The 18,663-nt window shown below is 38.3% G+C and overlaps 1 protein-coding gene across 11 annotated transcripts in view; it reads right to left on the bottom strand.

Moving 5' to 3' along the window:
- DLG2 (discs large MAGUK scaffold protein 2) overlaps positions 1 to 18,663 on the bottom strand; it is a 1,173,098-nt gene that overhangs the window by 682,221 nt on the left and 472,214 nt on the right. For 10 of the 11 annotated variants that reach the window (XM_054725747.1, XM_054725750.1, XM_028128522.2 and 7 more), the window contains one exon: positions 2,451 to 2,504. The exons of the other annotated variant lie outside the window; for it this stretch is intronic. In XM_054725747.1, the coding sequence (XP_054581722.1) occupies positions 2,451 to 2,504 (54 nt within the window). The remainder of the gene's footprint in view (positions 1 to 2,450; positions 2,505 to 18,663) is intronic. 11 annotated transcript variants of the gene reach the window in all.

Genomic DNA, 18,663 nt, shown 5'->3' with positions numbered 1-18,663 from the left:
GCAAAACTTCGTAAAAATTCTAACTCTTAAGAAGGCTCACAGAGGGCCCTATTAAATATAAATATAAAACAGGTGAAGATAGAACAAAAAAAGCCCTTTGAAAAACTCAAAGTCAGATACAAAGTTGATATTTAGGAGAATGGGAGCAGTTTGATTATTTTATTTTATGTGGCTGATCTTACTAGCTAATTAGTCAGGACATAAATTGGGCATGTCTGTACAAAATCCTTAGTTTCTATTGATAAATTATTTGTGCATGAGGGCATCTGGCAGTTAGGCCACAAAAACTTTAACAGAAGGCTTTGACATCATATAGATCTACCACAAGAAAGCAGTCCTACTTAGAAAATTAAGTTTCTGTGCTCCGTGTCTATTTCTTCAAAGCACTGCTCATTTGCTTTGCCAATGGATACAGTAAAGAGATTTACTGTAATAAAGACATTGGATTCCTTAATATAAACATGGGTCTCTGCCCCAAGGGTACTGCAGCCTCTGTGACAAGTGGTCTTCCACCCAAAGCCACATGTAGCCAAGGAGTAAGAAAGCAACGTATGTTCCCAAGTTGAAAGACAGAAAACAAGGGAGGGAAGGAGGAAAGGAGCATTCCCAGCATCAGGTAAAATCTCAGACTCTACAACTAGGCTCTCTAGGTTCATTCTTGGCCCTGCCTCTTACTGTGTAACCTTGAGAAAGTTACTTAACTTCTTTAGGACTCAGTTTCCTCATCTATAAAATGGAGAAATTAATAGTACCTATTGCATAGGATTATTATGAGGATTAAATGAGGATTAATATTTGTTCATGCTGAAAACAGTGTCAGGTATATAGTAATCCCAATATACATGTTTAATAAGTACAAGAAGGTAGAAAGTGTGAGAGAGAGACTGCTGGACAATCTGTGTCCTTAATGCACTGTTTTGCTTCCTTCTAACTGAGTCCTTTACTTTCCACCTCCAGGGCCACTTGATTTCTACCAGTAAACGTAACCCCATTTCCGGTCTCACCCCAAACAACTCTCATCCAGAGAGATTTAAGAAGCTCTAATTCAGTAGTTCAGGTGACTCAGCATTAAACCAAGATTGCTGTTATTCTTGTCCTGACCCTGTGTCCCAGTTTTAGTCCCTTGTTCCTGTAATCAAGTCCCCGCCTTGTACTCCAGTTCTAGCATACTGCTCCCCTGTGGCTGAGTCCCGGCTAGCAGGACCGGCCAGGTCCTCCCGTTCCTTCCAGGCAGACGTCTCTCAAAGGGCAGCCTCTGCACTAGAAACCACACTCTGGCACACACAGGTGTTTGAACCTTTGAAAGTTAGTGACCTGTACTTAAAAATTGCAGATTTTTACACAAAATTCAAACTTCTGACTTCTATTGAAACATTGGGTGGTCTGATAACACTTGGCCCCTTGGTACCAACTCACTGGTACAATCCCTTGGTACCAACCCACTGGAGCTGAGTGGTAGCTGCCCCCTTTGAAAGGCCATGTGCCCTCTTTTTCCCACTGGATCTAGATCTGTTTGCTTGGCCCTTGCAGGCATTTGACGTTGAGTTCTAAGACTGAGAGTAGCTGGTGCTTACCAAGCAGGGACTTTGTGCCAAGTATTCTTCTAAGTGATTCACATGCTTTTCTCATTTAACCAAAGTTCATAAATCTGTTTGTCCTTCTACCCACTATCCTTGAAGCCCTCTCCTTGCTTCCAACCCTCTGTCTGCATGGATCTGTACCTGTTCTATCATTCCAAATCACTATTCTCTACCCACCAGGTAAGGGCCACTTGCAAAGCTTTGCTGAGCCTCCGTAATGTCAACCACTCACACATAATGTGGCCTGTTGCCTCTCCAATCTCCCCTGCCCAACTGGACCCCATTGTCAAGAACTTTGGTCATCAGTGTGGTTATATTTCAGTTACAAAATCCCAGGCTTTACTGATATGAGTGACCCTATTATCTCATGCCAGGCTTTTATAAAACCATACAATTTATTATATATAGACAGTCTTCACTCTCACAAGACTTTTGTTCCAGTTCTTGTTAGAAGCCCAGCAAAAACCCACCAAATATTTGACACTTACTTATGTTGTAGGCTCTATAACAGAAACTGATTTGAATATTTACTAAGAGATCCAAAGAAGTTTGCTCATCTCTTCTACAAGCAATTCAATCTCTTTTCAGTGAACCACCTAGGAAACTAACATTATTTGAACACAATGGGCAATATTTTTTTTTCTCATGACAGGCCCTGTGCTTCACAAAACAATGGATAAAAGAGAAAAACATTTGTATGACTAAGCCGAAATTTAGCAAATGACAAAGAAAACTCACAAAACTCATTCCACACACCATTCCATAAAATTATCTGGATTGAGTAAAACTGAATATGTATTAAAATCAAAACATAGCTGATTAAGTTCTACAATAGTTTTTAAAGAAGCCCTTAATAAAAATGTCACTTACATAGGGAATCGTGTCCAATGTATCAGTGTTGACAATTATAGGAGCAGGGCTGGCCTGAAAAAAGAGAAGTAGAAAATATTGTAAGTAGTAAGTAGTCTATTCTAAGAATCTGTTAACTTTTTAAACAAACAGCTTAACAGTATTTCTTGAGGACCCTTATAGGCACTGTGTCAAGTGTTAGGAGAAAAAAATGAAATGGCTCAAAGTTCCCAACACCCTCCAAATATGTGTTTGCTACACTTACAACATAATGAAATGAAGTAAGCATTCATAGAACTTATACTCATTTTCTCTTAAATTTTATCCAGCAGTTTAGAAGATGAGGATTTGTGATACTTAAGAGGCAAGGATTTCTAAAACATTGGGTGAGAGCTAAAGTTGGTAACATTTCTTTTTAAAGTGGCTGTGCTAAGTAAATTTGATTTCCCACTCTAAGAAGCAAAATTAAACTTAAATCAATATTTACAACCCTTCCCCTTAAACTGCCTTTTGAGAGTACGTTGTATTCAATGCAAAATATAAGGGTTCACTTAGTGATATATATGTTTACCTATTATACATGCTGTCATCATTTATTTATTTTTTTGTTATTTATACATTTCTGATCATATATCTTAAAAATCTCTGGAGAGAAAATGAACACTTAGTCAAAGTGGCAGAAAATCTTATTTAATATGCTAAACTATTTTTTAAATTGTACAGACTGCAGTCATTTGCCTTAAAGTTGAGTAGGAATCTGTGTAAAATATGATATAGGACAGCTACAAGCCAAGTCATTAAAAAATAAGAGATTGCAATCTGTATTTGCATCAACCTATCTGACTTCATGAATATTGAGTAGACCTATCTTTATTTTCTAGTTTCTAGAATTTCCACAGCAACTTTCCCTTCATCCCTGAAGGATCTTTAATCTCCTTACCAAATTGCAGATTTCATTTAGATAGAGGAAATACTCTCCTCATGATTAATGGAGAGCTGTGCTATAGGACACAGTGGTTTGGGCAAGTATTCAACTTTTAGGGCATTTCATTAGATGTGCCCTCTGGAGTTAACAGAGGTAACAGGTTCTTAATGTCAATCTGTGCCTATGGGATCCTAACCGAATGATAAGACAAGTGGCAATCCAGCAGATTTTACAAAATAAAATACCGTGTTTTAACTAAAAACACTGGACATTGAGAACATGCCCCTGATCTACATATCTACATAGCGGGTCAACAAGATGTTCCTGGTTTGTAAAAGTCCTAATAGCAAGTACCTTGTGGGTAAATGGGGGCTTTGGAGAAAGATAGTTTCCAGGGGACTCCACACAAAAACAGTGATTGTGAAGAGGCATGTGGTGTGGGAGAAGGATGAGAGGTTTAGAATTAGAAGACCTGGGTTCAAGTTTGTTTTATCAACTTCCTAATATTTGAGGTCTCAGCAACTTCCTTGTAGGGTGACCTGGGGGCAAGTCCCTTAACCCTTTTTGCCTCATTTTTTTTCTCTGTAGAATGGAAATAGAAATAATCACTTTCTTATAAAGGTTGTTTGAAGACTAAATGAGGTGATATATTTGAATGTGTTTGTAAGCTTAAATTTCAGAATCAATGTTAAATATTATTATTAAAAGTGTCTCTAAAGATGGACTACTGTGAGGATATATCACTGTATGGTTTGTGAACTGTTTATACCCCCGAGGGAAATCTCAATGCTGTGTTAGTGGCTATAACTGCACTGAAGAGAATGGATTAGATCATGTGAATTACCACTTATTAAATACATATTACTTACCACTATGCATATAAGGATATACATATATTGTGTATTCTTATTTAATTTCCACAAAAACATATTGATGAGGCATTATTATCACTATGTCAATGCTACAGATGAGAAAAATGAGGCTCAGGGAAAATGAAAGCTGATATTTAACACTGGCTTTGTAACTTCAAATCCATTCTTTTCTTACTAAGCTGCTCCTTGATCTTAGCATCTAATCTTGCATTGATTGGAGATCTCTAGAACCATACAAGATCAAGGCAAAGCAAAGGCCACCATGAAGGTAAATGATGCCTCAGGGTCTTACATATTAGATTATTGAAAGCAATCTAGTAATGCCTTCATGGCTTTTATTGTTACTATTTGTTTTCACTTTTGAGGACATATCTCTTATGGTTTCTAATTGGTTCCCAGGACTCCAGAAAGTGATGATGCCTTATCTCCTTTACTTTACTGAAAACTTTCCGAGTATCACGCCTAATACTTGTATTTACCTTATTATCTAGTATAGTATTGTTACTGTAGTTAGCTAGATATTAATGAGGGAAACGAAGCAAAGCATATGGGACATGAGCCTGTTTGCTTCACCAGGAAGCTACCACTTCATATCCCAAGGAATCACAGCATTGTCCCTCCTGGGGGATTAAACCTCTCCTTCCCCTTCAAGTACCAGACTGTGTATGTGGGGAAGAGGGGAGATAAGGATTTGCACAATAAAGTAAAAATGGTGCAGGGGGTGGTACCATAGAGGCCTGTCAGTCTAACCTGAGAAAAAGATAATTGACTAGGGCAGTGGTCGGCAAACTCATTAGTCAACAGAGCTAAATATCAACAGAGCTAAATATCAACAGTACGACGATTGAAATTTCTTTTGAGAGCCAAATGTTTTAAACTTAAACTTCTTCTAACGCCACTTTTTCAAAATAGACTTGCCCAGGCCATGGTATTTTGTGGAAGAGCCACACACAAGGGGCCAAAGAGCCGCATGTGGCTCATGAGCTGCAGTTTGCTGACCACAGGACTGGGGGGTAGACCTCAGTGCACACCCAGGAAAATTTAGGAAGCTGACTGATTATTTTGAAAAAGCTTTTGGTTCTTGCCAGGCCTGAGAAACATAATTTCAGGTGAACAAAGAATCAATCTCTCTCTCTCCTCCCCCCCACCCCTCTCTCACCTGCACTCATGCTGTGCATTCATGCATTCTATGCATTCTTTCTCTTTAGTCATGTGGCCTTAGCAGCCACATGGCCACTGGCCAGTGGGTCCCACAGGCAGGCTCTAGCCTGGGTACGGCAGCAAAGCAACAGACTATAGCTGGGAACACAAGCTAAGCTCACCAAATGCTGGACTGGACTAAGCTTTAATAGGGCACAGGATCTCTGGACATTGACTCTCTTTCTGGCCCTGATTTTCCATGCTGAATTGGACAGCGATGGGACATTGGAGAACCTCTATAGTTTTGCTTCCTGAATAAACCTTGCCACCAGATCTTCTCTTCTCTTGTGGGTCCCTAGAAATGCTTTTCCTCATTACACCACAAGAACTCCATATCCACCAGCAATAGTATGATCAGTAAATATGTACATACTGATTTGAATTGGGGCTTTCAACCCATCTTATTTTTTCTTCTTCTTATATATTGCATTAATATGGTCTGGGAATACATTTATACACAAGCCCATTTCCCACACAGTGCCATTCATCACTTTTGTATGTCTATGCTTCTATTTTCCACTTCCTGTGTAAATTTGTTATTTCCAGACTCTATATTTAGAAAATAACAAAGATTGTATATTTCCCTATACATCTTCACAGTACCTGGATACACAGAAGGAACTCAGTAAATACTTAGGAATTATTGACTAAATGTATCTATAAAGTTTAGATGAGGGTATAACGGAATACAATACCACCTTGTAAGCTTTGGAGAACATTTCTAAGAAAAACCAAAAATTTCTAGTTACCGACAATATGACTGTGACTACTTTTCCGATATTGACTATCTTACTTCATTAACCAGTCACTATTATGTAACTATCCAGCTTTCCTAAAATAATAATTATTGCACAACTCAGGATATGGACGCTGTGAATCTTGAAGCACAATCCATGTTATGTAGAAAGCTCTTTGCTTCTCAGTGATAACAAATTCCAGAAGCCACAATTAAGACTACATCTATGAAAGTCACTAAAAGTGCATGACCATACACTTTTACGTGTGAATTGTGTGAACACAAACATACATCCCTGACATGTGACATTGGCAGCTCTCTGGCGTGAGTGGCAAGGAGATGCCTTGGCGGGCTGTTGTGAATAACACCCCACCCCACTGTGCTAAGCCAGGCTCTCTGAAGATCCCCCATTGCTCTACTCCAGGACCCTCTCAGCCCTTCCCAGACCATTTTTAAAGAAACTCCCTGGAACCTTTTAGGTAGTCAATGCCACATATCCACAGAGAATAAAAATCAAATGGTGTTAACACCGAGTGCAATAGAATTCCAAGTACAGCCCAGAAGTGTGCTCTCCTCACCAGTTGGTAATTTCAGATCTTCCCATGGCTCAGCCTGACTGTTGTTTCTTGTCTCACTTTTGAAATCATGTGAGTTCATAACTAGTTTGATTTAGTTTAGCTTCTGAGTCTTAGCACCAATTCCCTAGTTACTTTGATGGTTTCTTCTAAGCTTTATCTCCACACTTCACATTGATCTACCATCCCTATACCTTCACTCTCCATATTAGATATCCTCTTTAATTGAACCCCTAAATCAAATTGCTAACTTAGCAAATTCCAGCATCCCCCTTCTATGTGCTTATTTCCATTAACTGGAAAAAAGATTTGTAAAAAATATGAAAAAAAAATCCTTTTAACCAGAAATTTCAAGGCTTGACTATATGTAAATCTAGATAAACTTATTTAAGCCTTAAGAATATGAATCTGTCTTGGGTGACCTAAACTGTAATATGTAAATGGTTTGTCTTATACTTAACATTCTTTTCCAATGGGAGAAAGCAGTTTATAGCAAGAGGGAAGAATAAAGGTAATCATAGAGAAGCAGGAAGCAAGCAGAGAGGCTACTAACACAATTTAAATTATGAAATCAAGTTATTCATGAATTCTACCACCTTCCTGTCCTTGGGATCTATGAGATAGCCAAGTATTTTCATATTACATCAATAACTTTGCTTACACTAAGAAAAAAGTAAACTTCCCTTACTTGCTACCATGAGAATGTAACTAATAAAGATTGCCATAATTCATGCAAATTTTCAAAGGAGTTTATTGATTTTGACTGATGTGGTTTCTTCTTAATATTTGTTAAGTGCTAGATCTGGGATATGCCTCTGACATAAATGGTCAAGTAGTCATCAGGCCAGCTACAGTGAGAAAGTCTCTTCCAGCAAGGTATTGATAGGGATAAGGTATTGATAAGGTATTGACATAAGCCAGTCAGTCCAAGGAGACACTCTGGAAAGGTTAGGTCTGACAAGTGGTAAGCTAGGTAGCAGAAACATCAACAGACTAAACCCAGGCCAATGCCTAAGCTTTTAAGAAGCAAAATGGAAAAGGAGAGAAGGCCACATAGTCAGATGACTTAGATACAGCAAGGACTGAACAATAATACCAGTTAACACTGATGGGGCTAGGAACTGAGCAGGAATTTCTCAGCTTTAAAAGACAGGCTCCTCGGTGGGCAGGAAGTGCCACAGGACCTATACTTGCCTTATGTAAGCAGGCTGCTATCAAGGGTGATGCCCTGATCCTAACTAGGAAAATATAACTTTGGGGTTACTACCCACATCCTCAATTAGATCCGAAATGATATATTTAACATCAAGTACTAAGTGGTATGCTAAGGATTGAACTCAGAATAACTTTATTTTCTATTAAATTTTCTCTCTAACCTCCCATCACATTGATCCAATGTGAAAAAAAAAAAGTGATGTGGTTAGGAGGGGAACTTCATTCTGGATTTCCTGAATTGCACTCCAGTTCTATGTCAGGACTGAAAACCTTTCTTCCCTCTCCTTCTTTCCCATAATGTTGGGCTGGAGCCTCATATCCATAGGTGTTGGCAGAGTCCTACTCCTCCTTGAAGGATTTACCTGGAAACTACAATTGCCTGGTTGAGAATCATCACTACCTAGAATCTCATGATCCACCCACAGCGAAATCTCCTGGTATATTAACACTGGTGTAGATAACAATAAGGGCAAGCACTTATAAAGCACTTCTTTACAGCAATTAACCTATTTAATCCACATATAATCAATGAGACAGGTACTGTTATTCTCAACTTACAGGTGAGGAAACAGAGGTTCAGAAACTTTACACAGTCATACATGTGGTAAAGAAATAGTCTTCAAACTCAAACAATCTTACTCAGAGCCCATGTTATTGATAGTCATGCTCTATAGCCTCTCACAATGGAATCATACTTTACCAGAACTCTTTTGATTTTATTTTTTACTGCTCACCAACAACTCAGAAATTAGCTCAAATTTTGATGGTTGTATGAGAGAAGAAAAAGAAATACATTCTAGAATCATAAAACTCTGAAGCTGAGACCTTAATGATCATTGAGTTCTACCTTTTTATTTTACAAATATAAAATGGAAAGGCAGGAAGAAAGTGGCATGGTTCAAGTCTCACAATTATTTAGTATCAAAACTGAAGACAGGAAAATAACAACAATAATAATGATAATGAAATATTAAGCATTTATTGGTTGATTATTATTTATTGGATGCTGAAGATGCATCAATGCATTTAATTCTCAAAATGTTCTAAGAAAAATATTGTTTCCCTTTCTTTTGAAGGAGAAAAATAAAGGAGGGGAGGGTCAAAATGGCTTAGTCACTTGCCTAAGGTCACAGGTACCACAACCAGGTCTCAAATCCCTGTCTTTCTAGCCCCAGGTCCCATGCTGGTAACCACACACATCTTCCTGATCCCCTGAAAATAAAGTTATTTTATGCCCTAAAAGTTGTTAGTTTCTTTTTCACAGTCTGAAGAGAAATTTCTCACCATACTGACTCAGATTCAATTCCCCAATTCTCAGAGGATTTCTAGGTCCCTTAATCTCTTGCAAACCACCACTTGAAAAAATGGGACAATGCTATTTTCCAGTTAACCTATTTCCCAAGAAGTTAGCTAAAAAAAAAAAAAGTACATGTGAAGTGAAAGAGAGATATTCTATAAAGATAAGGCTATTTTATTTATTGCCGTGGCCATATTTTGCTTTCCTGGATTTTTTTCTTTCATGTTGTCTCCACAAGACCAACCAGGTAGTTGTAGTTCAATCCAGTGTAGCTCTGAGTCATTGCCAAGGGGTTCTGGCCTTTCACCTGGTTTGCCCTTATCCTGCAGTGCCATAGGGCACCCATGTCACAGATGAGGACACTAAGGCAATAACAGATGAATGGGTGTATGAACAGTGTGAGTGTCTGAGGCTTGGCTAGCCAAGGCTTAACTGCAGGCTAATGGTTATGGCAAGGTGTCTCAAGGGAGCAATTTTGGAGAAAGCTAGGACCTTGGTCCCTCTCCCTAGCACCTAACAAAATGCAAGGATGATTTCCTACCTAGCTTACCACCAGGTTAGCTCAGAAAATATGAAGAGAGAATGGTAGATTCATGTTTGGCTTGAACTTGATTCAATTCTGCTTACCTGAACTCAATAATAAATATAACATTATCCTCACTTTACAGAAAACTAAAGCACACAGATGTTAAGTATCTTGCTCAATGTTACCCAGGTGGTAATAGCAAGGCCAAGTGTCAAACCTATCAGTCTGATTCCAAAGGTAACTTTTAACAACTGCAAAGAGGTTGCTTCTGCTCTCTATTAGGATTTTATAAATACCCAGAAGTCTGCTCTAGTCAACACAAATTATCTCACTGATCTTTCAAAACCTGCCACTAGTATTTCTTCCTTTTGGATTCAAGTGTTAACACATTTGCTTGAGACTCCTTAAAATACAAGGTAGTGTAATATTTTTCAGAAAATGGATGAGATCTTGAGGACCTCAGTGAGTCTGAGTTGGGCACCTATTAATCCCCAGCACAGAAAAGATGGAGTGGTCTGAAGAATGAGGCACAGAAACTGGAGATCCAGAACCAAATAGCTTTCTTTACCTTATATGTTTTCTCTAGAATCAATCCCACTTGAAACAAGAGATAAAAATTGCTTGAACTGTTAGTTTATAAAGACTTTTCAGACCTCTATCCTGTACCCTCTCCACATACCTCTTTGCACTTACTATAAAAGGCTGAAATAAAGACTCACCTAACTGCAGATCATCATTGAACCTCAAATTGATAATTATATTAGAGTGACCACCAATAACATGCTTTATAATTTATAAATTGTGTCCATACACATTAGATCATTTAATTCTCAGGGATAAGAAAGAGAACTAGCATTGCCTAGCCAGTGTTGTTCAGTGGTTGAGCATTGACCCATGAACCAGGAGGTCACAGTTGAATTCCCCATCAGGGCACATGCCCTGGTTGCAGGTTCAATTCCTAGTAGGGGGTGTGCAGGAGGCAGCCAATCAATGATTTTCTCTCATCATTGATGTTTCTATCTCTCTCTCTCCCTGCTTCCCTGAAAAGAAAAAAATTAAAAAAGAGAGAGAGAGAGAACTAGCATTGATTGAGCAAGCACCCACAGTGTGCAAAATATATGGTAAGCTCTTAACCTGTGTTTTCTCCTCACAGAACCCCAGAGAGACCTTGTCTGTAGATAAGTAAACATAGGTTCAGAGGGATTCAGGATTTCAGCTAGAAAGAGGAGAACTGGGATTCAAATCCAGATCTGCCTATTCTAAATTCTTTGTGTTTCTCCATTATTCCACATGATGCCATAAATCCCATTATTCACATGGAGCTTTTACTAACTTAACTGCTTTAATTGTGCAAGTGCTCTCTGAAGAGTACACGAAAAATGGAGTCATTAGCTCATGTCTCAGATGTGATTTAGTCAATGTGCCCCATGCCACAATAACCATACCTACTTAACTCACTGATTCACTCCATGTGGTGCTATTCCTGAAAGATCCATGTGGTTACCATCTGTTCCTTTTTGCTAAGCAATTTGGTAAGAGCTATTATCTTATAAGTACAGTTGTATTTTCCAGACATAGGTACCAGAATTCTGAGCAAGCTGTCAATAGCCTGGTTCATCAGACTAAGGTGGGACCTATTTATTCTGTAGCACATGGACCAGGGCTTTGCACACAGTGAGTGGTCAATTAATGATTGCTATTTAGTTTCCTTCCCTCTTCCCCTTTTCTTCCATCAGGCCAGAGCTGTCACTACTCCCAGCATACACCTTACATGTCTACCATAAAGTCACTGTTTACATTTCTTCCTTCTCCCATATCCTGAATCAATCATGGTTTTCTCTCCTATCTACCTAACCAAATTCTATCCATTCTTCAATGACAACCTCAAGTCCCAAACATTCCATAAAAGTTTCCTTTATCCTCATGCAAGTCTCAATCTATCTATCCTACCCTTCCAATTTTAAAGCATTACTCTCTATCCTACTTCAGTTTACAATGAATTATAAATATTAAAGGACATTTGTTATGTGAAAGCACCAAGCCTTGACATTCTTAATAAGCATTTCCTTCTGTTCTTACACATGTTGATGACTAAGTGGGTCATGTATGATATTTTTCTCTTCTTACTGAAAATGTGATTGTTTTGAGGGTAGACTCCTCATTTTACATCATTTCCTCACCAGCTACCCCCATCTAGACTCCTAACTGTGTTGGGCATACAATATATTAAAAAATATATTTGCTATTGGGTTTTTAAATCTATGGAATGAAAGCCACAGCAACAAGAAATAGGATGCATGAGAAAATATGATTCAACAGAGTAGTCAAATGGGTAGGAAAGGGGTAATTTCACACTGCCCCTCTGGTGACTCGCTCTTATAACACACTACCTAGTTTTGTTGATGTGTTGGCAGCTGGACCATGTACTTCTAAGCCACATCGTGTAAATTAAGAAAAGTTGTAAGCAGAAAAACTCCTCCATGCCTATTGTATGCTGGTCATTTATGTTCCCTTGTTTCTAATCCTCATTACAAGCCTATGAATTACATGCTATAATTATGCCCATTATACAGATAAGTAAAATGAGGCATGAAACTGTAATACAAAGTGCCCAAGGTCACTAGACTAATAACTAGGGGAGGAAAGGCTCAATCTTTTAAACAACAAATCCATATGTTTCTTGTATCACCATCCTGTGTGAAGCAAGGGAGGTAGTGGCAATTGGTTCCCTGCACTAACCTACTCTCCCACTGTACATTTCAGAAGTTGAAGAGGTGGGAGGAAGTATATGATTTGGTGGAAATCTAAGGACTCAATGATCATGAAAAGAAGAAAAATGTTATCCTAAGCATTTTTCAAACGTTTCAGATGAATGTGAAGATGTATCACAAAAGACTCATCCCAAACTAAACATTTAGTTGAAGTTTCATGTTTTATCCTAATAATTTATGTGTGTTTTTATATTTTATTCCATAACCACCTATTTTTAACATAAAAATAATATTTCAGTTCTTTATAATGGAGTCAACCTACATCTCAAGTAGTTACTGCATGGCTATTAAAATTCAGGCAGTCCATCTCCCTGGAAGTAACCACAATCCATTTGAGAAATTGTGTCCCTAAGATAAAGATGTCTGGACTTGAAATTAGGAAATCTCCAGCAAATTCAGTATCAGAGTGAAATGGATGACCTCTAAGAATCTGTGTCTCATCCAAGATCTGGTTTCACTCATAAAATTTTCCCTGCTGGGAATTACTAGAAAGAAAGCAGGGACACTATACAATTCTTCCCTCTTAAAAGCAGTGATCTCTGCTTTTATCATTCAGATACAGAAAATTAGAAAACATGATGTTAAGAAAGGCCTGAATACACTAGACAAAAGTAAAATTAGAAAAAACAGCAACACACAATGGCATATAAAGTGGCTTCTTATTAATTGGCTAAAGGATGAGGTTCTATATGTCTAAGAAAAGGCACCTAAAAATCCATGTGTGAGCCACTTGTTCTATGTTTATAGCCTATATTTTGTTTTGCTTATGAATCAGTTAATTTTATGGACTCAACACCATGTGATTAGTGGCAAGAATTATCTTCTTTATTAAGGAGTCAAAAAGATGTGAGGTGAAGCAGAGAATTATCATTAAGCTCTTTCTTCTATCTTGCCTGTCTCTGTGTTCCATAAGTCTTATCTCCAGAAAGAAATTTCTAAGCTCTAAATTCTCTAGAAAGAAATTTCTAACATCTAACAGCTTTCAGTTTTTCCCTCTACCAACCATAATTCAATACCAAATCATACACTCTAAGCTTAAAACATAACAGGCCACGGCATGGAAAGTATCTTTAAACATTTCGTATCTAGAATGGTTCCTTTGTATGAGAGGAAATGTGAGGAAGGGAGAACAAGAAGAGGTGTCAGTTTAGTTTACTTTTTAACTATTAGTAATCTAGAATGTGCTCACAGCAATGTTGGGTCTGGAAGATGTTTCAAGACCTGCCTTAGCACGTTGGCAAGGTTGCAGAAGGAACAGAGTAAACAACATTTTAGTTCAATTTCCCCTATTTTAAATTCTGATAACGTTTATATCTATTCTACCCATTTTGCTTCAAAATTAATGTTATATTTGGAATTATTATCAATGAAAAAAAATGAAGAAAGAAAAAAATAAAAAAGGAGGAGTGACTGGGGACTAGAAAATTAGAGATTGGGCAAATATTACTAGCATTTGTTGGTGCCAAGGAATATATTCTACAGATGTGTTTGTATGTTGTCACTGACGAGGCAATACACTCTTTGTTCTATAGCCAAGAGCTTACAGATTTCTGGGTCCAAAATGCCAGCCAGTTCCTAACTCCACAGCAGTTCTAGCTTCCCAGAGTGGCAGTGTGTATGTTTCTTGGTTTCTCAGTTTTCCAATGACTTTCTAACCCTCAGTTATTCCACAAAACAAGGGTCCTGCTTGCCAATTTACCTCCAACTGGGCCCCAGATAATGCTGCAACTGTATGTTTCAGAGTAAGGAGGGAGGAATATTATCTGTTGCTGTGGGCTAGAGGAGAGAGAGGAAAATAGTAAGAGAAGAATGAAAGGAAGAGAAAGAAGGCAGAAGGAGGGTGTTTTCTGGTGCATGGGGACTCTTCACAAGTTGGTGAACAAAATGATGGTCCCAGGTTGACTCAACTCTGTTCTCTCTGACACTTTGTCCATTGGAATTGGAAACTCTGACATTGGAACCTTTACTTGTTTTGTAAAAGATTTCCTAAACCAACTGGAAAGAGATGATTAAATGTTTGCAACCTTACATCTCAGAACCCTTCATTGTCTTCACTAACTCAACAAAACCATTTGTATGTTATGCTTTTATGTTATAGGATGAGCACCTCTTAGCCCTGCACTTGGAGTCAGCAGATGAGGCTTGTAGGGTTGGCTGGTCCCTTATTAGAATTTGGTTAGATCACTTAACTCTTTATCATTTCTAAGGTTATATACAACAATCAATAAGGACTGAATGATTCCTAACTCTAATACTAACCTAATTTTAAATATAATGAAAATAGTGATAGAAAGAGGTTAGGATCTGAGTCACCTGATTGGCTTTAAGACATATCTCTTCAGGTATATGTTGATTTTAGCCAATTAATGTAATCACTCTGAAACTTCCTGTTCATGTATAAATGGAGATTATAAATTTTTATTTAATCAACCTCATGTGCTTCTTTGATAAGCAAATAAGGTCATATATAAAAACACTATGCAAGTGCCCATCAGCAGATGAGTGGATTAAAAAACGGTGTTACATCTACACAATGAAATACTATGCTGCTGTAAAAAGGAACTCCTACCATTTGCAACAGCATGGATGGAGTTGGAGAGCATTATGCTAAGTGAAATAAGTCAGTCAGAGAAAGATAAATATCACATGATTTCACTCATTTGTGGATTATAATGAACAATATAAACTGAGGAACAAAAACAGATCCAGAGACAGAGAAGCATCGATCAGATGCTCAAACCTCAGAGGGAAGGTAGGGAAAGGTGGGGTAAAGGGGAGAGATCAACCAAAGGGCCTGTATGCATGCATATAAGCATAGCCAATGGACACAGACACCAGGGGGGGTGAGGGCATAAACAGGTTTGGGGTTGGGGGGGTCAATGAGGGGATAAGGACACATATGAAATACCTTATCAATAAAGAAAAAAAACCCCACTATGCAATAAAAGGATATATTTAGAATATTAAAAATTAGGAAAATTAATAATGGCAGCCCTTAATGGGCACTTTCTTTAGTTAGCCATTGTTCTAAGGCAGTGGTCAGCAAACTGCGGCTCATGAGCCACATGCAGCTCTTTGGCCCCTTGAGTGTGGCTCTTTGACAAAATATCATGGCCTGGGCGAGTCTATGTTGAAGAAGTGGCGTTAGAAGAAGTTTAAGTTTAAAAAATTTGGCTCTCAAAAGAAATTTCAATCGTTGTACTGTTGATATTTGGCTCCGCTGACTAATGAGTTTGCCGACCACTGTTCTAAGGGTCTAATTCACAGTAGCTTTTATTTTTTGAAATCTTTATTCTTAAAAGTATTAAATATGCCTCCTTTCCAACTCCCCTCCCCTACCATTGATCTCTTCTAGCCTGCTCCCACCCCTACCCCAGGCCTTCCCCACCCGATTGTCTGTGTCCATGGGTGATGCATATATGCATACAAGTTCTTTGGTTGATCTCCTCCCACCCACCCACCCTCCCCAACCTGTCTTCTGAGGTTTGACAATCTGTTCCATGCTTCTATGTCTCTGGGTCTATTTTGCTCATCAGTTTATTTTATTCATCAGGTTCCACATATGAGTGAGCTCATGTGATACCTATTTTTCTCTGACTGGTAGCTTTTTAAAACTGCAAACAACCCTAAAAAGAATTGTATACGATATAATGTCACAGAGGATGGAACTGAGAAGTTCAGTAATTTGCCCAAGATGGCAAGTGGTAGAGCAAGGATTCAGATCTACACTTTTCAAGTAATCAAAACTGTGAATCAGAGCAAAAGTGCACTAGATTGAGATTCTAATCTTACTAGATTATACTTTACTACTTAACCACTTCTGATCCCGGCCACTTCCACTCTTTGCATGCAATTTATTTTTTATAAATAACATAAAGATATTAGAACCTGCCATGCTACCTGGCAAAGTTGCAATGACAAATAATCTAGTTGCCACTGTGTGAAGATTGTAACAAGATAGATTCGTATCAGGAAGGCAGGTAGCAGTAGTGGTTATCTCAGCCGCAACAGCAACAGTAAGAACATTTGTACAGCGTTATGTGTTTTTTAACTCTACACAAGATAAAAATTAGTAACTCCATTGTCCTTAGGCATCTTTCTGCTCAATGGAAACATCAAAATAAAGCTTAAAAAGATATAGCGTATCTAGTATTAGCTCATTAAAGATTTTGAGAGTTTGATATGTGTGTGTGTGTGTGTGTGTGTGTGTTTTGGTTTTGCTTTGCTACATGGAGGAAGACTGCTATTATTAACTCTGAACAACTGTCTATTTTTCTATTCTGTAATAAAAATGTTTCGGGCCCTACTTTTGCAATTTCCGGAGTGGGTGAGAAAAAAATGGGAGTGACAGAGAATGGGCTTTACTCTGTTGTACGGTAACATATATCTGTGCTAATACCCCACTTTGATGAGTCAACACAAACATTTTACAATGAGCAATACTGGAATGAAGAGAAGGCATCCTGCACCTGGCGTTAATTTTTCACGGACTCCAGATGCCTTTGCACAGGAATCACAAGACCAGCAGTCAAAGAAAATGCAAAGTGCCTAAGAGAGGAAGATAAAACGATAACAAGCTCTTGCCTTTTGTTCAAAAACAAAAGCGACAATTTCATTCCATTTTACCAGAAATCTGCAAATGTTCATGCAGTTCCAGGCTGTTGCAATTATCCAGGTCACTTCTGGTGTAGTTATTTTCCCCCCATTAGGTTGAACATCTCTATAGATCGTGTCATCTTTATTCCTTTACTAATAGAAATTCCATTAATAGCCTACTTCATATTCTTCGGAAGGAAATTGACTGAAAACTGGGGTATTACTAGACAGAAATGCAAAGGGAGGCCAAGAGGAATGAAATACAGAAATGAATCCAACATGATTGAGGATGATGAGTCAAGTAATATTTAGAATCCAGAAAGGACAAACACACTTGGAACACCATGAACTAGAACTGAATTTCATCACTGAACAAATTCTATTTAGAGCTGACCTAAGCTTACAATGGTTCAAAACTCGACATCTAGGGACTGGAGGCAGGATCTGTGTGGAAGTGATGCTGTTGCTAAGACAGGTTTCAAGGATGTATTTGACACAGGAAGGATTATTTCTTCACTTCCTCATTTCTGCCCAAGTTTTTACATTTTAAGTATTAAGCAGCCCATACATATTTATTTAGAAAACATGATATTTAAGGTACTGTACTTGGGATGCAGAAAGGAAGAAGACAAAGTACATCATTTTGCCCTGTAAGGGCAAAGTACAATGTCATGTGCAAATAAGAGAACCCTCCTAAATGCTTACATATAATACAAAGCAGAGAAATATCACATGAGAAATAGGGACAAAAGACCATGGTGGGTGTGAAGGCAAGTGAAATTAGGGCCAGAAGGCCCTAAACAAGGTATTTGACTCCACTGAACCTCTAAAATGAAGATAATAATATTGGGACCATTTCCTATTGGTATTGGGATAGTTAAATAAGAATGTATAGATTCAAGTAGTATGTAAGTATGTTCCCTATTCTTTTTTTAAAAAATATTTTTTATTTATTTCAGAGAGGAATGGAGAAGGAAAGATAGAAATGGCAATGATGAGAGAGAATCATTGATTGGCTGCCTCCTGCAGGCCCCACACTGGGGATCGAGCCCACAACCCAGGCATGTGCCCTGTCAAGGAATTGAACCATGACCTCCTGGTTCATAGGTTGATGGTCAACCACTGAGCCATGCTGGCTGGACAGGTTCCCTACTTTTACTCTTCTTCAGGAAGTGTTAATCAGGGTTGAAATAACGAAGGAGAAGGCAAATCATCCAGTTATGAGGAGTGATGAAGTCTTGTGAAAGGGCTGAGAGTTAAGTCTTAAAGGATAAAACTTCACCTTGAATCCCCAGTGGGCCCAGGCAATCTGCTCACTTAAGGCACGTAGCACTCTGTATCTGGCGTTGGAGTGATTTATGTGTTCATTTGAACATTTCTTGTGGCAGAATTCCAGGTAGGCTTCTTCAAGTGTTCTCCTGATTTAGTCACCGCATCTCTCCCAATGTATGGCAAGATCCATGACATTCACAGTAGACCAAATAAGGAAACTCAACTTTGTACATTACAGCAAGAGACAAT

The sequence above is a fragment of the Eptesicus fuscus genome, chromosome 13 (assembly GCF_027574615.1).
Source record: "Eptesicus fuscus isolate TK198812 chromosome 13, DD_ASM_mEF_20220401, whole genome shotgun sequence".
Lineage (NCBI taxonomy): Eukaryota > Metazoa > Chordata > Mammalia > Chiroptera > Vespertilionidae > Eptesicus > Eptesicus fuscus.
Note: the sequence above shows the minus strand (reverse complement) of the source record. Positions and strands in the feature narration are given on the sequence as shown.